The sequence below is a fragment of the Anopheles gambiae genome, chromosome 2 (assembly GCF_943734735.2).
Source record: "Anopheles gambiae chromosome 2, idAnoGambNW_F1_1, whole genome shotgun sequence".
Classification (NCBI taxonomy): Eukaryota; Metazoa; Arthropoda; class Insecta; order Diptera; family Culicidae; genus Anopheles; species Anopheles gambiae.
This window is the reverse complement of record NC_064601.1, coordinates 28,636,179-28,657,729: the sequence shown is the minus strand read 5'-3', so window position 1 is coordinate 28,657,729 and position 21,551 is coordinate 28,636,179. Positions and strand designations below refer to the sequence as shown.

At 45.0% G+C, this 21,551-nt stretch overlaps 1 protein-coding gene across 11 annotated transcripts in view; it reads right to left on the bottom strand.

The window, feature by feature from the left end:
* Window positions 1-21,551, bottom strand: part of LOC1273081 (octopamine receptor beta-2R) — a 138,827-nt gene that overhangs the window by 6,781 nt on the left and 110,495 nt on the right. For all 11 annotated transcript variants that reach the window (XM_061642059.1, XM_061642053.1, XM_061642050.1 and 8 more), the window contains 5 exons: window positions 2,557-3,460; window positions 2,242-2,340; window positions 1,913-2,011; window positions 1,585-1,706; window positions 426-873 (listed from right to left, as the gene is read on the bottom strand). In XM_061642059.1, the coding sequence (XP_061498043.1) occupies window positions 426-873; window positions 1,585-1,706; window positions 1,913-2,011; window positions 2,242-2,340; window positions 2,557-3,047 (1,259 nt within the window). In that variant the 5' untranslated portion in view covers window positions 3,048-3,460. The remainder of the gene's footprint in view (window positions 1-425; window positions 874-1,584; window positions 1,707-1,912; window positions 2,012-2,241; window positions 2,341-2,556; window positions 3,461-21,551) is intronic.

The window sequence follows — 21,551 nt, the reverse complement described above, 5'->3', positions numbered from 1 at the left end:
GCAAGCCTTCAATCAACCTTCGCTACACTGGTAGTAGCCAGGGTTAGAATGAAGTAAGCTGAACCACAGACGCTTGAAGGTAAGGTTTCAGATGTTTAAACTTCAAGTTAACCCCAAATTGGATAAATATTTACTTGGTGTGCGTTTGCCATCAATCTAAATTGCACGCTTTGAATATTACAGAACAATATCCGTTATGGACAGAGTAAACAGGAATCATTAAATTGATTAAAAGTCGAGCTACTGTTGCTCACCGCTATGATAAGATCTTTGGATTGATTTAAGGCCCTACGGATGTGTTATTCAGTTTTCAGATATTTTTGCTGAATATGCAAGTACAAAACGCCTCACGCTAGGCAATACAAGGTTCGAACTGTTTGGAAGGTTGCCTACGCAGAACCAAACGCACCAACAACACCACTTACCAGAGGAAAAACGGAAGCCAGCACAGTATGAACGTTCCCATAATGATGCCAAGCGTCCGGGCAGCCTTGTGCTCTCGCTTCATCTTTATCAGATGCCGATCCTTGGTCGGTGTCTGCTCCGCGTCCACCTCGTGCAGCGTGAGCGTCTTGGAGGAACCGCTGCCACTGAGCGCCTCGCCATTGGTGCCGCCGCCGCTGCCACCACCACCAACGCCCCCGCCCGTATTGTGCTGGTGCATCAGCATGGCAGTGCCCTGGCGGAGGGCCAGCTGCTTCTCCTGCCGGTTGGCCTCACGGAATATCTGGAAGTACGTGAACACCATGATTGTGCACGGGATGAAGAACGAGATGGAGCTCGAGATGACCGCGTACGGTTTGTTGACAATGAACAGGCAGCTGTCCGGGTTATCGAGCACCTCCTGCTTGTGCTTTTCTGTAGTGTACCAACCTGCGAAGGGTACAAAACGATTTTTCATATGGCTGTTATGAATTATTCAATTACATTGCTTTTGGGTTGTGGTTCATTTACAATTGTGATGAACAATGTTCGTTTCCATGTCACTTCATAGAATACGTCAAGATCGTAGGCAGGTGATAATCGGAAAATCCCAAAACTACTGCCCTTACTCCGGTTTCCGTTTTCCTAGCAGAGTTGAGTCGTGTCTCCGTGCCCCTAATGTTGCTCTGTGGCAGAAACCAAACTTCTATGCTGACCTTTGACATGCTTCATTAGCATCGTCGTCTCGTACATAATGAATGCCTTTTGTGGCACACCGTCCCAAGCGCATTTCGTACCTTGTGTGTTTCGATCAATAAAACGATTTAATTTCTTCCCTTCTGCCGAAAGTCTTATCGTGTTGGAGTCGATAAGAAAGTGCCACCGGGGAGTAGCTTTGCAAGAAGCGCTACACCCGTGAATAATTTAATTATTGTGTCAAGCCCAAAATCAACAGCACCAGTCACAGCAAAGCAAAAACCCGTCCATCGACAAGATGTTCCGATCGATTAGCTTCAATTACATCAATTAATCCGTTTACCATTACAGCATTTTGATCGAACATTGTCATCCCAGCCGATTATCACCTTATCCTGTCCGTATCTGTGAGTGTCGTGTCATGCCAGTCATGTCATATGCATGCAGCAGCACATCCACACTTACCGGCAAAGATTGGCACGAATGACAACAGCGCTGGTGATATCCATGTATTTAATAACATTATCGCTACAACTCGCTTCGTCATACTTATGGGATACTTAAGTGGTTTCACTATGGCGTAATATCTGCAAAAAAATAAAAAAATAGCAAGAATCCAATCAATCGGGGAATAGAGCTACTGTCGGAACGTGGAATTTGATCTGACATAAGCTTGCTTCCAAGATTTTTATTTCTATAATTAAAAGTGATAAAAGGATTGCACAACAGATTTTCATCAGAAATGACTTTTTTGTCAAAAAACAACAAAACGTTTCCATAAGTATCTACTTACCTATCCACTGAAATACAGCAAAGATGAAGTATACTGGCTGTGGAGAAGTAGACATCTAGGCTGTTCCACACGTCACACATGAACGACCCGAATTTCCAGCTAAACGCGCACAAAAAATAAAGTGCAAAATACATTTTCCAATCATTATGGCTTCTAAATACTTCAAATCATTGTCCACTCAATACAGGATGGCCCAGGCAACGCCTCCGCTTGCCTCCGTGCACTTGATCGACACACGATGACGAATTTTGCTAATCAAAATTCCAATAAAACACACCTCAAAATGGGCTTTCCCAAACCCGACGCTCAATTCACACCATCGCACTTACCTTCCCGTTATTTGTACGCTAAAGTTGAATGTCATGGCCATCATCGCCACCATGATGTCAGCCATGGCGAGCGATACGACGAAATAGTTTGTGATAACCCTGCGAAACAGAGCGAAAAACCGGCGATTAAGACATTGTACCCGGGCGGAACGGTTTTAGTCGAGTTCGGCATTAGTTGGCACATTTCTACGCTTTCATAATCTCCCTCCCCCTGACGCATTAGCACGCCCGAACAGCGTAATTACGTTCGAACCGGATGGACCGGAATATGCGCACCCCGCTTGTGCTTCCTTTGTTTTTCGTTGGAGACCTTACCTTAGCTTCCTATGGCGCTTAACCGAGATGATGACGAGCAGATTGCCGAAGATGGCAGCGACGATGATGAACATCATGATGGAAGCCTTCAGCACCAGCAGCACCACGTCGATCCATTCGCCACCACCGGCGTCGATCCCCCCGTCGACGATCGATTCGTTCGCCCCGACCGTCTCGATCGTGCCGCCGATGGGTGCGGTGGACGAGAAGCCCTGCAACATTATGCTGCTGCCGGACGCATCGAACACGGACAGCGTGTCCCCGCCGGCGGTGGCGCTCTCGAGCCCCCCGGTGCCTGCCACTGACGCCGCCGATGCCGCCGCCAGTGCGCCAGCGTCTCCCCGGTCGCGCACACTGTGGTTGTAGAGGACGGTCCCGTCGGCGAGCCCGAACGTGGAGGCGAGTAGGGCAGCGGCCGACTGCAGGTGCGAGGATGACGATGAGGATGAGACCATGTAGTTCGTCGTGTCATCGTTGGAAGGATTCATCATACAGTTAACGGGACGCTACGCAGCACAGGACCCGTGTCGCAGTTCCGGGTCGGGTTCGGCGACTTCACTTGTCTCACTTGCTACTCCACTTGTTCACTGCTGGCCCACACTTGCTTCTGTTGTCGTACAAAAGAATATCCCTCTCTCCCTCTCTCTCTCGCTCTATTTCTTTCTCACTCGCTTACACACACTCTTTATCACTCACGGTAGCTCTCCAACGCTACCAAAGGTATTCCATTTGATTGACAGTGGCAGCGAACCGCTCGCTTTGAACGCCGCTCAGTGACACTTCATCTTTGATTTGATGATCATTAATTTTCTGCTACTTCTATGTACCCTCGTACACATCTTGAGCGATATGGCTGGAATGGTTTGCAATAGCCTGGCGGTAATGTTGAATGCAGACTGCGCTCCTGGAATGAAAAGTAAATACAAAGAGTGTGTCAAACCTTTTTCGTCAAGCAAAGAGCATGCATAATCAATTTACGATAATGAACTTTGCAGTTTGTAAGTGGATCGTTTGAGCAGAAGATGTTAATAGCTTGCGTGAATTGCATATCACCTTTCATAACATTCTATTCGATGCTAAACATTCAGGAATTGTACAATATACTTCATTAGGAAAAAAGAGAGTAAAATTATTGAACTAAACATAAAAAGCGAATCCGCCCGGCGGCGAATATTTCAGAAGCAATGTACCCATGCTAGTGTTTCAATGCAAAGCATTTTGTGATCTCACATCTTTGTACACTTTATCTCATCTATTATTGAACGCTTCTCCAATATATTCCGATAAGCGCCTTTATCCAACCGGTGCTTGAAACGACGATAAAGTTCGCCTGTCTCCTCTTTTATCAGCAGACATGTGTCAATTGCACCGTAAAGAAGGCTAGAAACTGTACTGTGATCATCAAGAATGCACTTTTGTGTAATAAAATTACTTGCTTGCAAAGGTACATCTTGACGCTCGCAGCTCGCTATATCGTTGCAGGTGAATGATATACATGTCTCCCCGGGGCACTTCCTTCGGTGGACGACACTGCTGACCCCGTTCCAATGGCCTGAAGCGGAACAGAACGGGCAGTGTACACAGGTGGTAGCCACAAGACATCCGCTTTGAAGTGACACGCTCTTTATCAAAACATTGCACCTGACGTACGTCAGATGTGGACCCGGAAGACTGTGTGGGAGCGCCACATGAAAGTAAGTACAATGCAGAGGCTGGGATTCCGAGGTGGAGGAAAAGTAAGCAATCGACAAAACAAAACCCGCATGAGTAAAATAGGTCAAACAGTGTGTTTGAAGGATGGCATGTTTATTGTTTAGAAAAAAAAGGGAAATAAATAAAGGAAAAAAGGAAAACTATCCTACAGAAATGGGAAGATGATGTACTGGTTTTATTCTTCATGTAAATACGGATTTGTTTGTGATACGCTAATGTATACAAAGTGACTAAAATAAATACGAATTGATAAATGTCGTTCTTTAATCATTTATCAGAGTGGCAAGCATGTTTCTATGCGCATTTTCATAAGCCATTTGATGACATGATTCACAATCTAGTGTCTGGTGCTTAGCGTTGCAAGGGTAGCAAATAATTGCAACATCAATCGTACCATTTTGTCCCTACAATTCACAGCCACTCGAGCTAATTCACCCCAAGATTGACCAAAAAACGGTGAGTTGAAACGGTGCACGGACCCGACGAGCGTTGCGACCGCCCTCAAGCGCCGAGAACGGGAAATTACGGAAAATTCCCTCACCGAACAGGAGCGGGAGATGCCGGTGCACAGCAGCATAATGAATACGCTTGTACATAATGCACGTCTCACTTTGCGGCAGCATCATTGTAGGCGGGGTTGATGCTGCCGCTTCGAACGAGATGCCGGCACGGACAACGCTACCGTATGATTTGCAATGCAGATAATCACAATAATTTTAGCGTGCCAGGGAGAGGGATGCTTCTGCCTTCTCTTGACCTGTTTTCTGCTCCCCTAGCCTTTCGTTTCCTTTATCGTCTACTCTTTTCAGGCCACATGCTCGTCGTTTTGTTCTGCGTGCACACACTCACCTGCCAAGAACTCATTCACAGGAAGGAAGCAGAGCGCATTCATGGCGCTGTACTAAGACAGTGACAAACGGTAACTAGCCTGAACCATACTAATGATGAGTCTCTCTTTCTCTTTCATTCGCTGTATCTCTCTCTGTCTCTCACGCTCAATGTCCTCTTTTTACTCCTTGATTGCTCCCTCTCCGTGCTAGGTACAGCTCGAGGTCATGGCATGGTCATGTTTGTGCCATGTTTGTTCGCTCCTGGTGTATCTACGATTATTTCTTTTCCTTTCTTAATACACCGTTCGCGTAAAGTGTCTGCGTCGGTGAAAACTGGCAGGGAAACTTGCTCACTGTGGAGAGCTCGCGAAACTCTATGGCTGAAGAGGAACACACACCCGCAGATCATCCTGCATCCGGGTCACTAACCAGAGTGGATGGTGTGTGTGTGTGTGCGCTCTTCAAGCACGTATGGTATCGCTATGGAATGAAATTTTAATAAAGATAGTTATCCTACCGGGAGCCTTCGCTTTCACGCCACAGCAAAATACCCCGGGAAACGATTTACATTGAATGCAGTGCTCTGTGCGGTAGGGTGAGCGCAGTGTACAGCTGCCTTTTGTCTTGTGCTTATGGCCGCTTTTCTCCGAAGATCATAGCAGTGGGAAAGCTGCTTATGTCTGTGCCAAGCATGACGTTACTTGCAATTGCTGGTAAACTGTTTGTGTATGGGTGGTTTTTTATATCACTTTCGTGATAATCATTATCATTTTATTGAAATAATACAAGAACAATATGTAAGTTGTACGAGGAATCAAGCGCAATCAGCAGGAGAAGGGCCTTTCCCTGGCCCCAAACGTAACGAATGAAAATGGAATCGTTAATTAGTGGTTCGTGGAGTAATGCAAAGATCGACCCCGCTTACTTTTGAATGAGTGGGAAATGACGGAAAAAGGCCAACGCTATCGTTGATTGTTAAGTATAAAAAAGCTGCTTGGAAAAATGGAATTGTTTCGCGATGTTCAGTCTCACTCATTAAATTAAACACTTTTAATGAATTTGCACTAAGTTTGGAATACAATGCTATGAATTGTAAAGTACATCTTAACGTTCAAATGTTTGTTCTATTTGTGAACGATTAATGAGGCATGCTTAGAACAACCAATAACACCAACCATCATCTTTGCACCTGGTGCCTGAAACAAATGCCAGTCACATACGCACTCTGTTTGGTCAACTGCTGTTACCAAAACACATTATCATCGGGCAAGCATACTCTTTCGATTGTTTGAGCAAGAAACTACGAAACCAACAGCTAGCAAGCAGCGAAAACGTAGACAGAATTCTTGGTGCGGTTCACTCCCAAAGATGAGTGGAAGGAAAATGCCTTAGGAAACAAACAGCTACGTGCAGACGAGGGACGACGTAATGGAAACGACACCAAAAGATGAAGAAAATGTGTTTGTGTCACCTGGAAGCGGAGCGTGCTGTTCGTACGTGCCGAATAGGCCAACAGCAGTGACATCGACCAGCTGCATGTCCCGGGAGACGGTGAACTGAAGACGGTTAAAAATGAGCGAACATTTCTATTGTACGACTGTACGTAAGGCTTAATTTCATTGCAGCAGCAAGACAGACTTAGGAATGAAAGAATGTGCTCTGCCAGCGAAAAACAAACACTACGTGTGATAAAAGAAGACCTTTCAGTATTAGATGTTCAAATATTTTTAATAACATCTGAACAAATGTACGTTGCAAACGAAAAACTACAATTGCTAGTTAATGAAATTTGCAGATAAAACACTTTTATACCAAATTCGAGACCGTATTCGACCTAAAAGCTTGTGAAACACCAGGCGTCTCCATTTTAATTAGGCGTTAAGTAGAAGACCTGCAATGTATTGGATGTTTCCTTACCAACATAAAAACGGAAGAATTCCCACGATGAAAACAAACGCACGTTTGAATACAAGGAAAGTGAGCATGGAACAACATATCACCATTAGTAGCTCACAATTCAAATGCTAATTTCAACACTCGATTATATTTTGTTACTTTACTTACGTTAATGGTGCAATTAAAAACCAAACATCACCGGACGACCTGTCTCACAGTGCAAACGTTCCCACACGAAATTTCGGTAACTTCATTCATATCCCTGCCCACGGTTTCCACATCTGCTACTATACCGATCGCGTAATAACCATCTGGTCGTGTTCACACCATATTCAATCAGCCAAAGGCACTGTGTGGTGTAGCAGCAGCAGCAGCACTACCACCACCACCACCAGCTGTGTAAATATCAGTGCTTCTAGCGAATAGAAACGTTCCGTTAGAAGATTTCATTCATTCACCATAATCACCCCTGGTGTTGCCGTGGGGCCGGCTCCCACGAAGGGTTCACCGTACTACTCTGCTGTGCTGACGACGGAATATGGCGACGTCTCTGGTCGTTAGATATTCGTCTGCCTTCACCATTACAACCGTCCCCGTGCACCTTTTGTCAAACACAAAATCAACTTGTCAGTAAAGTGCCGATGACATACGCTAAACACTGATCACCAACCAAAACACACTCACTACCACCATCATCTCCTTGACTCGATTGCGCACAAACCATCTCTCGCACACTAAAGCTAGACACAATGTGGTGGAGTTCTTTTTTTTAAGAGTTTTTTTTTGTTTGTTAAAATTAGAAACCAATTTCTAACCACTCCCCCTACAATCGCACCCACCACGAATTGTGAATGGTGAGGAAAGGGAGCGAAATGGGAGCACATCCGGGAGCCGCTGGGGATTGGATGTCGATGCGGTGCTTAACAGGGACACTAAAAATATCGAAGCCAAAAATCGATGTCAAACCAGTGTCGTGTATCAGCCGGCCAGCGTTCCGTTTAGCATGAAACGAAAATTTCAAAATGCCACAACAACAAAGTGTGTTGCGGGCTCAACTCGTTCGCGTTCTACAACACGAGGGTTTTGCTGTTGTTTGATTTGTTTTGCTTTTCTAGCTCGATTTGCTCGCTACCGACCTCAATTTGTTCCGTTGGTCTGCGGAACGTTGCTTGTGCGAAGGCTGGTAGAAGCAACATAAAAACAACGGAAGATATGCAAACGAAACAAAACCGCTGCTCTATTCATTCGACCTTCCCTAGAAAGGCACCCGGTAAGGCGGGCACACATTCGGTGATAGAAAAGTCAACCAAGCGTCACAAGAACAGCAAAACCGACGCAGCAAATTTGAAACACCGGACAAGGCCTTTAGAGCGTTATCCTCGGCGAGTGACGAACACTGGCACGTTAGCGAGGGAAAGTATTGCTTTGTATTTTAGCTTCTGCTTTGACACCTTGACATTACGGTCTCATTTGCAACGGGAAGGAACCGGTGAGCTGTTTTCACAATATGGACCGGTCAGTTTTCGATCCGTTTTAGTGTCGTCTTTACGGCGTGCGTGTTAACATTCCCATTCCGAAAAAATGTTAAATAAATCATCGAAACTACGCGAAATATGCACAACGCTGTACGGGGCGCGTGTGGCAAACGTGGGCTGAGCGAAGAGTCGTGAAAAATGCGGCAAGGTGAGTGTGATGTCACAATGTGGGGGTGCGCTCATCGTGGGGGTGCGTGCCGTAGGCAGAAGCGTTTTCTTTTCTTTCGCTTCTGCCTTTGATCAGTTCATGTCAGAAAATCCGTTCCGATTTGCGTTGGAGGTTGAAGGAAAGTTGCACAAATACCAGCTGTCGATAAAAGCTGACTGAATATGTTTGATATTGGGTGCAAATTGGGTTTTTTTTACTATGCTGCTCTGCACAGTTCTGCCAAATACTTTCGTATTCACATGCTTTTGTCTGACAGTTCATTTCCAATATAAACTTCATTTTCAAATCCTTGTTTTTTTAAATTATTCACAATCAACAACAACAAACACTCATACACACTTGAGCAATGCCCTCCGTAGCACAAACTCTAACTCAAACATTCCACCCAACCCGAGCCCTTCCGGTTTTGTACAATGTTGAAGCTACACTTGAATCCGTCCATATTTACCAGTAAGTGCCCTCCGCACGTAAACAAGCTAACCGCAAAACCAATTGTACCGGATTGAAATTTCAAATACACATGCTGAAAGGATTCAAGGGAACTCATTCCAACTTCCGCTTGCTGGCCGCACGCCCGCCAAGAAGAAGTCCTGCATGTCGATTCGATAATCAAAAGTAGATAGGATGATGGATTTTGCAAATAGGTCCTCCCTCACTCCCCCCCCCCCCCCTCCTCGTTGCCATCGTAACACGTGCGGTTGTCTCTTTACGGAACTTTTCAACAAGTTTCCAATTGCCATATGTTTTCCCTTTTTTGTTGTTGTGCCAGTACCTGTGTGTTCACTCTCATCCACGGTGCTCTGGCTGGCCGAGACGATCACACGTCCCGGTCGTACGGGTGCAAATTGAATCCCGGACAGGCGTTGACGGTGGGCCGACCACTCAAAATGGCCGTGCACTCGATGTTCCCTTAGTATTGTGACGGTTCTGGATGGATTGCGAGGGCACGTGTGCCTGTGTGGCTGTGTGCTCCTCGGTGGCTTTTTATTGGCTTTTACCAAACTCCGGCCGTACGAGAGGCACTGTTTGTGTTCGGTTGATTCTAGAAGGCGAATTCGTCCATACAAAAATTGTTCGTGATTGAGGTAGAATGGTAAAATGCTTTTTTTTACTAGTACCACATAAACCAACAGTGCAGGCAAGGCAAATCTCTTCAACGGCTTTGCAAAGCGGAAGTAAAGGAGATAAAAGAGCTGAACAGTGTACCGGGTTTTGTTTGGTTACTTTCGCCGCTGAGTAAATCGATAGTGGTTTAAATTTACCACCACGTATTTTGAATGCTTTTTTTGTTCTCAACTTACCAAATCAATCTGGTTGATTTGTGAGTATGGTAACATTTTGTACATTTTATTTAAAAAATGCTTTTGCATGCCACATTTCTGTACTTAAATGTGTTGCTCTTTAAGTTTATTTTTATATTTTAATATCTTATATTTCATACAGTTTATTTTGTACAAGCAATGAACGATTGATTCGACGGTAATTGACCGTCAATTGTAGCTCACGTGAGTACACATAATGTTTTCACCATACCGACACCTTTTCCTTCCCAAGCGTCTCCTTCCCTTCCCCTAACACCAACCATTCCTCTCAATGCCGCTCAAGTTCAATGTGCTTGATCTATTCTTATTGACCACGATCGATGAAATCTTGAAAAATGTTGCTATTTTTAAGCCATCACACACACACACACACACACACACACACACTCGTACACTCACCAATCGGATGAAATGTGTGCGCGAGAGGGTGGCAGCGTGAGCGCGATCTCGTCAGCGCTAGCCGCAGTCGAAGCTGTGGATTGATTTTCCGCTCGACTCAAGTGTAAGATCAATCATCACGTGAGCATTCTTGCGGGCACATACACAGATCCGCTCGCCAATCCGGTAGACAGCCACGAAAATAGAGATAGGATTGGATGGCCGGTGCAAAATATTGACACGATCGACGTCATTCTCAATCATTGCCACAAGAATGGGAAAACGTTTTAGTTCGAGCTATACTTCCCATCCTCTATGCTTTGCTCCTCTGTCTCCCGTTCTGGTTTTGCAAGCTTGCAAAGCGAGTTGCTTGCGTGGGAAAACAAGCCCACTCACCGGCCACCATACTAACCCACCGACCGAATGGAACGACTGACACTTGACGAGGTAACGAGCTGACCCGGGGTGTACGGGTTTCTACGTTCGATGAGGGGGGCGAGCCGTAAACGATTTAACCACAATTGACGCCAGTGGGACAACCGAAAAGCACATGTGTAGATGTGTGCGTGTTGAACGGACTGCACATCGCTGCACAGTGAAAGAAGAAGGATAAGAACCACGTTTACACTCTCAGCGCCATGGTCATGCTAAATCGAACGGTATTACGCCCTTGAAAGCTCTGCTCGTGTCCCCTCTCTTGTGCTCAGCTGGCAGTGACGGATTTTATTCTATTTGTCATCGTGATTGAACGTAATTTATTTGGGAGGACACTCGATCGTATGCGCCACTCAGCAGCCACGGGGTTTGGATGTGTGCGAACAACATGATGGTTTCTTTCCACCAGCGAAGATGAATGGGAAATTGATTGTTAATAGCTAATGCGAGGAGGAGTGTTAGTTTCGGCTATCGGCAGTAGTGATAGAAATGGTTGATAAAACACACTTACAATGAAATATAACTTAGCTCTTTGAATGAGGATTTTAAAGTATTTTTGTTTTAAAGTTAATAAATTCATTGAAATTGTGACTCAAAATCAGAATTCTCGTGTAGCAGCATTCAAAATACTCCAGTACTTAATGTTACATTGCAGTGAAATTGATAGTTCGTTTTGAGCCCTTGTTTGCATACTCGCCTATCAAGCGAGCAGCATCAAACAAACCAAAACAAATACAAACACCTTTCCAAGCTGTTTACGGAACTGATTATCTACCGCACTGTATTGTAAAGTAAATAATTTACATCCCTCATACACCCTTCCTGTAGTGCCTTCTACAGCCACCAGCCAAAAGCAGTACAGCATCATGTTACGACTGAATATTTCATCTGCAAGCGATCCACAACACAATGCACGCCTACTGGCTGCCTGCAGTCTTCAGTTGCTTGTCGAGCTTTAATTACATTCCACCGTGGGCGGGGAAGCAGTTTGTCTCCAGCAAGCCGCACCCGTTCCGCTGCTCATTCAAAAGCATCGGGAAATCGATAGTAATCGACCTCAATCACACCTGCTACTGGTATATACTACAGGCCCACTGGCAGCGAGCAAGATGATGACGACGGCCCGAAAGCAACGCACCACACGCTAGGATAGCGTAAATGAGGCTCAAGTGGTGTACACCACACTTTTCCGTGGCTAGTACGAAAGGATGGGAGAGGCATTTTGTAAGGCAATCGGTAGGATTGAGAGTGTAGAGTACCTTTCCCTAGTTATTGACGCTCTCTCTCTCTCTCTGTCTGCGGTCTGCCTGTCTCAAGGGGAGTAGTTGGCAAAGTTCGTACATTTCCCAAGCTGTCATTATGGGCACATAAATCGTCCAAACAAACGGCATCCGAATCGAGCGTGAATGAACCTAACCGAAAGAGAAAGAGAAAGAGGGAGAGAGAGAGAGATGCTGCAGATCTCGTTCACCCGGAAAAGTGATGGGAAATGGATTTCCTTTATTCGCTCTGGTACAGAGATCGTGGGAGATTTAGGTTTGCAACCACTAGCGCTTCGTTCATAGCTACTGGCACGTTGAGGTGGTCGCAGCACTGGATGCCACAAGGCACTCCAGGGCCCCATCCCAATAAATCAATAATCGATTCGCACCCGTACCATCTGCGTGCATCTTGCAAGGAGTCAGTTACCGACTTGCGGCACGATATGGGCAAACTTCGATTGGCAAGAGTTGCACCAGCTGCATCTACCCAACTCTTGCATGCGGTGCTGACGTAGCAGCTTCAGGAACCTGACTTTTCACAGCCGAAAAATCAAAATGCAGGCACGTAGCAGGGAAGCTGGAATTACAGGCCATCGATCAGGTGCTTTGGCGTGTTGGCTCGGAAAGCAATTTTCGACGCACACACATAAACTCTCATTCTCAGAATTTGTTGCACCGTCTGCCAAACATGGGTAAACCTGTCGAAGGGTAAAGTTTATTGTAGTTTACATTGTAATTTAATTACCGCCAGTAGCAAGCTTCAAGTGATTCTTCCATTTTTTTGCTTTGGAAAGCAATTCAGAGTAATGAGTTACGGTACGAAAATTTTGTACATCATAGTAGAGGACGGTAGAAATTCAACGCTAAGCGCCATCAAGGCATCTTCCAAAACCACAAAATTTACCAATTTGAAGGCAATGCAACAGCATTCCAATAAATCATTACTTTCATTTGTCGAGAGAACTCGGTAAGCTGATTTTAGTCCACAAAATTCCATCTCACTCCACACACGCTTCCCACACTGCAATCTCACACACACACACACACACATATCGGGTGGCAATGCAACGATCGATGAAATTGCAATTGATTCCTCATCAAACAACATCCATCATGCCGGGGCATGCCGTTTGGAGAATCCCGCTCTACAGGATCGATTAGCCTCGCGGCGGAAGGTTAATGGGCGAATAAATTCATCAACCGTCAAATGCGCCAGTTGTCCACGTTTTCGCTCGATCCCCGTGCACACCCCGTTATCGCAGCTGGAATTCGTGAAAGCCGAATGCAATCTCACCACCCGAGTGTGTGTGTGTGTGTTCCTTCCGCACAGGGCAAGATTTATTGTGCAATAAATATCCACCGGTGCGCGCCTGCAGTGCCCGCAGACGCGGTGTGGGAAAAACTGCTCCCCGAGCAAGCAAAGGATTGTGGTTGGAAAAATAATAATGTAAAACCACGAACCAAATTCGTCGGAAACCGGGGCAAAATGCAATCATTTCCATGACATTCGCCGGTACGCTACGTACAGGTCGAACTCAGGTACGTCATCGTCAACTGCTGCAACTCGCAGGTGCAAACGGGAGTCGTTTCTGTAACTGTTTTCTCCCTGGACGTGGATTGGGGTGGACCAGACGATCAGACGGTAGGCAAAAAAGCAGAAAATTCATCGCCTCTTGCATGTGGCGATTGGTCGCATGAGAGTCATCAAATAGGTGTTTCATTGAGCTTTTAATGATCCCTTTGGAATCATTACTCCGCGGTTCCGCGGTTGTAAGGATGTTTGAGACCATTAAAATTGCTATAAATGTTGTTGTGTCTTTTAAAACAGTTATTTTATGCTTATTTATTTATAATATTTTTATTTTAAAGTACTATGTTATTTTTAAAATAAACTCGTTTCTAGCTAAGACGATTATTTATCATATTTTGCAAGAAAAAAGTCTACACACAAGGTGTCAGTATCGCTCGCAGTGTAAACAACAGCTGCATCCTGCCCGTCACTGTACATAAATCCCAAAGTGAAAGCATCCGCCAAATCGGTGACATGTACCAACAGCTCCGTTTGTGAAATATTTTCGCTGACTGGTGTGCATGTACCTGTCACTTACACTCCACCTACTCTAAACTGTTTAATAAACAATTAAGCAATAAATGACAAAACTTTTGTTTGTTCAAAATTTAATCTCCCTGCTCATCCTCCTCCACCAACCTTGCACGTCTGCTTTAACCTTTGAAGAGTGTTAATAATTTCATCGGCGGTTTAGCAGTAATGCGGCCAGCCCGCCCGTTAACACGTGTGACCAACTGCACCCGGGTCGACTTTTCGATCAAGCGCGACATGGCAAAAGTTCTCCATATCACAAATCACGCCCGAGCGTGGCGTAACATTTTCCAACCGACCCCGACTGCTGACCAGAAGTCGCCCATTTATCATGTGCCGGGACTGAGTGTGAGTGTTTGTGAAAATGAAAAGTAAACAAACCATACACCCTGAGCCATACAGGCGCGGGCAGCGTGGGAGCAAGCAAGGGACACACCGGTTCCCCTGGAACGTACAAATGAAGATGGAAAAGTGAAGCAAGCGCTGATGTTCTCTCAGCGCACACCATCACCACCACCATCAAACAACGGTTGGACCCCATCGTTCTCCTAACACGCCAGACGAAAACAGGGCGCAGAGGATGACGGTAGAAAAGACGGCAGGATAATTACTGTTGAAATATATCCACTTATGCTGATAATCCGCCATGATGGTCACCGGTGGGAGTCGTTTCGGGTCGCCCGGCTGCACAGCGCAACCTTCTCAATTCTCGATGTCGATGTGTGTCGTCGTCCGTAGGCGCTTTTCCTCCTTCCCCTTGCTACCACCCCGATTGGCCCCTTCCACACAATCAAGGGTAAGGTTTGCACTTGCTGCACGGTGGCCGGTGTGGCCCCGGCGTCGAGCGGATGCTATGCGCGAAGGTGATAAATTTGTCGCATGTTTAACATTCACGCCGGCCGGTCGGTGGTACGGGCACGCGGCCTGGCCCCACCGTCCGCACGCCTCGAAGCATTTTATTTTTGGCCACTGCGGGACATCTATTTCTGCACCAGAAACGTGCACGACGACAAATATCGTCATCTTTCCCCTGCTGCGCTGTATTCGGTCAGCACACCACACCGGGCACCCTTTGGCATCACACCGCACCGTATTCAATGCGTTCATTCTGTCATCGTACTGCCACCGCTCACGCCCGCTTCGGCAGCCTTGCGATCGCCCACTCGGAGAGCAAAATCCGTTGCAGCAAAATGCGGTCGCCACTATGTAGCAACGGGTCGACAACAAACGATACCGGTTCGTTGCGCGGCGCTGTAGTCGATTTTTCCGCTCACGATCAAAAGATTTTCAGTGGGGAAACTTTTGTCCCGTCGTATTAACTGCTTTGTTTAACGTGCGGGAGGGGGATTAACATTTTGCCAAGACCGCAGGTTACCAAACACCTTCCCAAGGTGGCGTAAGGAAAGGTGGAAATAAGAGGCAGAGAGAGAGAGAGCGAGAGAAAGGGAAGAGCATTAACATTTATCCCACTTTCATAACTAGCCCGACTGCGGGCGCACGATTGTTGCTGATCCATTAATTCTGGCGCACGTCTGACAGCGACAGATGTTGTGCTGCATCCGAACGATCGTTTGGCTCTCTATTTGTGCTACCGTAGAGTGGGATAGAACTTTGGCCGCGTGTGTAACAACGACAGGTGATACCTAGCGTTAAGCTCATTTTGTTCTAGTTTATTACAATGCATAATCGTTTTGCTGACCAGCACATTTGTTGTGGGTTTAAGTATGTTATTCTTTTCTCTTCTATGGCTGTTTGAGAATGATTTTTGAACAATTAAATGCTTACCACCAGTTGAATTCATTTACAGTTCTTTTTTGTACATGCATATAGAAAATTATATATGTAATTATTTAAAACACTAATATGAATTGAGGTTTGCAAATGTATTTCATTGCTGTAAATTGTATTTTTCAACCTTAAAATGTCTACCGTACGTGGGTCCCATATGGATCCCTTTTTCAGTGCAGTAATAAAACTTCTCGCTTTTCCAATTCGCTGACTGTCCCAACAGCCACGTATACGAACATACGCTAAACATCGGAAACCCATTTACTGACGGGGAATCATTTCCGCCTGCCGTTTTGAACGAAAAGAAGAAACACTCATAAAAAACGCATTACCAAGAAACTGATTGGTTGACTATCGAAATTTTGTCCAAACTCTTTGCAGCAATTTCAACCCCATCAAGCGCAACTCAATCGTGTGGAAATACGCTTGAAGCTGTACGTCGGCGGGAGGAAAAACAGTAAAAAGTAACGGGTGCACTCTTTCGCAAAATGATTCGCTGCGTGCGTCTGTGTGGTGAGCAGAGGTTTGATAATTGTTTATTGCCACCAATTGTGCCATTCCGAGCGATTCGGTTCATTCTGCTCGAGTACCCTATTATCGCAGTGTTATTGTTCGAGATTGTATTCAAATTGATAGTGCAGGAAACTTCGGCAGACTTTCGTTCTTGAAATTGGACAATTGGTTGGGATAACAATATTAAACTCTTTTCAATATGTGAAACAATACATCGAACATAAATTCATACAGTACATCCTAACCCAATCCAAACAGTTGGGCTAAATAAAAAAAACTGGCCTAAAATAATTTAAAGTTATTTGTCCTAGCTGTCTTTCAGCAGTTATTGAAAATAATTCATATATTTCTGAATTCTCATACAATTCAATGATCATAGTTTTAAAAATGCAAGCAAAAAGACAATCGCTTCAAACACAATTACCCGGGCGATGCTCAAACGTTGTCTTCACAGTTTATTCTACTTTAAAAGCAAACAAACTGTACACAAATGTCATAGCTTTAAATCTTTACTCCATGCTTTTGCTAGCACAAAACAGTCACGGAACCAGGCCAGCAGGTTTTGCAGCCAACAAACGAAAGCTTATTAAGTTAACTTTCCACAAGCTGGGACCGTACGCTCATCCGTCTATCGCACTTTTGTGCTGTTGCGTTCGTCATCCCTGCTCACTGCTGCGCCGCACTGGTGCACTTTTCTCCAACACTCGCCGGTTAAATAATTACAACGTTCCCATTATTCATAATGGAATTTTAGATTTTCACTCACATTTTCCACCCGCCCATGTTCCCTTTGTCGTCAACAATCGTGTCGCGAAGTTGGCGCGAAACAGGAAGTCTGAACTGAGGCCCCCAGTCTGATTCACACTGAAAGGGATGCTTCGGCCATGGTATGAACAATGACATCAACAAAAAGCGAATGAAAGATGGAATTACTGTGTGCAGGTTGCAGTAGCCGGTTTCATAAGGGAAAAAAAAGAATCAAATGTGTCGTACGTCCATTACGAGCTTAATTTGTCGAATTCTGGCATACGTAGAGAGTGAAGTGGTAAGAAAATTAAATTAACCGGGCTTTCAGAGCTGACGGTTGAATTATTGACTATGGTTTCTTATTTCACACTATGGACACACTTGAAAGTGTCATGAAAACGAAGCATTGAATATGAGTTTTATTGGAGGTCCAGCATTTACGACGAATCTCTGATTCCTTTTTCTGCGTTTTTTCACTATTTCTTTGAGTTCCCTTGGCTTGCAATAAAAATTATGGTTTATTTTCCTGCACATTGCTTCACATTTATTGATCGCATTTTTTTTATAATAATATTGCTCGTACTACCCAGAATGGGTGTTACAGTTGCTCTTTTGCTCAAAAATCTAGTCTCAACTGCGCGTTGTCTAGCTGTAGAGTGATGAAGAGACATAATGTGTATGAACGGCTGAGGAAAAAGAAAAGAGCACTGCGAACTTCCCTATGTGTGCAGATGCGGTTACAGTTGCTTACAGAACTACATCAAGAAAACCGGAAGAAGCTACAAACGTTGGCCTTTCTTAAGGGCGTTGGTGCACTGGCAGGATGGAGGTGGAATTAATTTATGACTTTTGCTCCCCGTCAGTAAGTGGCTTCAGTTTGGTGGGCGCACAGACTGGGATGCAAACCTCTTGAGTCTTGCAAGGGATCTGACAGGGACTGATTAGAAAGTTTTCGGACGAACGAAACAATCGGCAACGAATGCAGCGAAAACTGTTCGTTTAACTTTTACTCGGTTGCGTTGGTCAAACGGCAAACACACACTAAAATGACTACCTTTCTTGCGCAGTCAACAAGAAAGTCGGTGGAATACGTTGAAGTCAACACAAAACCTTGCGGAAGTATGACACAGAAGAGAATCATTGTTTGCATTTGATTGTATGCAATGTTAATACTCCAAGCACTTTATCAATTATGATATCATTTTCGTTAGCATCACATACTAACAGCCATTTTATATATGATTATTAAAGTAAGAGATTAAAGTTCCCACCAACTATTATTGGATGAGCTTCCCCAACATGAGCATGATAGTAACGTCAATAGAGCTGATCAAGAAACGACAGGAAACCGTACTAGTTTTGACCGTGGAACCTTTCCTGCGGGCTACCACCGGCTTGTGGTTGTGGTTGAAGGATGTCCATTCTCGCTCACTTCCTTCGTTACTGCTGCATGCTGTCCAAGTAGTACAGGAGTGATAGAAATAGCACGGATCCCTTCCGATAAGCTCGCTTCCCACACTATACCATCCGACGAACATAGTACAGTGTGGTTCGTTTTTCCTAGCCACCAGGAAAGGTACACCAGCTCCGACAAAGAAAAGAAACATGGGAAAGAGAGCATCCATTGCATTAAGGTAAATTACTTAATTCGATCATTCCGGGATCGGGATGGCCGTACGAGCTGGGTAAAACTACACAGGCCGGAGCACAAGATAAGAAGGTGGCTAAAAGGCGGCTGTCCGATGTTCGTGTGCTACACCGATACGGTTTCGGTGCGGGAAGTTTCCCTCCATTCTGTGGTTACTATCCCTGCTATTGATCTTTTTCGAATATGAAAGATGAACACTGCACTCCGACCCGGACACATCTTTAGCGAGGTGAAACTCTTGGCTATGTTCAGTCCCCTTGCCCTTCTCACCATCCATCGCTTTACAAAAGCATCTCTGTCCTCTTTTACTTGCTGGAAACCACATCAGTTTCACAGTTCAGGGTGGATGGGAACTCTAAGAAGCTCTTCCATTTGCCAGCCTCTTGCAATGGTAATGGGATTAGAAATCTGTTCCTTCTCAGTTTCCTTATCAGTTATTTATGGAAAGCTTTCGAATCCGCCCCGCAACCAGAGGACAACTTTCATATCGATCGAGTTTTTCTTCCTCTCGCACAGTATTGCACATTGAAAAAAGTGCTTCAATTGTTTCATGCGCTCCCGATAATCCTTTCTTATGGACTCACTATTCAGCACTACGAGAATTTGTATTTTTCGACATTCAGTGTACGTATTACATGAAGAATAAAATAATACTGCTATATTGGAATTTGGGCCCGAGCTATTGATTTAATGTCGAACATCAACTGCAAAATCAAGACGATGTGAATAAAAGAAAATGTATAATTAAAGCATTTAAGTTTAGCAATAAGTCACAATTCAATTCAAACGATTGCGTCAACTTACATGCATGGATACAAATAAAAGTCATACAATGCCTCCTTCCTTCCATAGAAACATTAAATTGAACGAGTAAATCATTATGAAACACATACCACGGTAAAACTCGCTCAATCACATTCGGAACCAACACGGGTTTTATTGGTCTGCTGCCGTGCCCAGTTCCAGACGCAAGGATTAGCCGTTTGCTCTATACGCGTGAAATAATGCTTTAAAATTACACTTTAAAACCACACATTACACGGGTAGTTAACTCGTGTTCGTGTTGAGCAACGTACCGACCGTTCCAGGACGGAGCAGACGCCTTCGATCCTCCCCGCTCTCGGTTGTTTCGCAAATAACGGGAGGATTTTCCGGAACATCTAATTACCACAAATCGTGCAATGCCCGTGGCTACATCCACGATTCCTTTTCCCGGCGTACGTTCTTTACAGTCACGTAAGCAGTGAGGATTAATTCGTACGTTTTAAACAAAATCTCGCAATACATATGTGTATGTATTTAAGATGAAAACGACACACCAACGTAAAAAAGAGGATTATAGGTTTCGAAAAATAGATGAAAATCGCTTGTGCAAAAGGGACGTTCATCTTTAACGAACTCTTAACCGTTATTTCGTTGTAACCGAAATTTCAATTGTAAAACTAAGCTAGATTAACTTGAAAGCCCATTTTTCTGCCTCAAGAAAATCTCATGTGAATTGTATGCTTCAATCTTTATAGGTTTTATTTTTGCTGTAAATCGGATTGGATTATTTATACAAAATCTCGTAGCAAGTGTTTCGGCTAATAAGACCCAATATAAACATCCTAATTCCTCTTCCTTTTAGAGTGTATACAATACAACATCACTTTTCAACCGAGGGGAATTATTAGAAAATATTCAAAAATAAAAAAATGGCAAACCACTGTTGCTGTCTTTCTTTCACATTGTTTCAGCTCAAACCTAGCTTTGAAATTCGTGCAATCATCTAGCACGAGCCACCTTGAACCGCTCGGTACGTGCCCGGCCAAGCATACTGGCCAAACATTCTAGTCTCCTCTTTCCACTCCACTCCCCCACGGGAAGCTCTGCCACTGTCACAAAAGCGCACGCACACACACACACAGGCTTCTTGTTAATATGTTTCCTCACCCGTAACTGCGCAAACATTGGAACACTTCGAGTCAATTTGTGCTGGCGCCGGTCCGGAACTTCGGCGATAAGCTTAGTTATTTTTCATTTTCTCAATAGCACAAATTATGACGAAACGAGAGGGAAGTAAGTACCAGAGGTACGGAAGGAAACTTCAACCTTTAGTTCCGTGCCAGGTGCCCGATGCCGGTGCGGAGCAGGTGCACCCCGGCAGGACGACAAAGAGCACACAAAAGACGCTGGGCACGAATGAATTCTTTGCCGACTCGTCCACGGAACACGCGTCTAATCTGCTTTCCGTCCGTTATCTACAACACATCCCTCTCGAGACATTTATCCAACATTCTATTCAAACCCACGCCCCAGACGGCTTGTTCCCGGGGATCCCGGGGCACACATACGTACACACGAGCGTTCAATAAGCCGGACGCAAGACAAACGGAAACCAACAGCACCAGCATCACACCCAAGTGTCCCCCAAGTGGTTCCGATGTGGGATTGTGTCACGTAAGCCTCCGGGCGCTCGCTCCGCCGCCTGCAGATGATGAGCGTGTTCGCCCTGCAGGAGCCAACTGGAGGGGACCCTGGGTTGGTTCCCGTTCTAGCCGTCTTGCCCGGCTCCCACTGGGAGTTGTTTCATGTTCGGCTCACGAGCAAGCTTTTCCAATTTTCTGCCACTTCGGCAGGACAGGCGCGCAGACGAAACGAAAAGACAGCAGGGCTAAG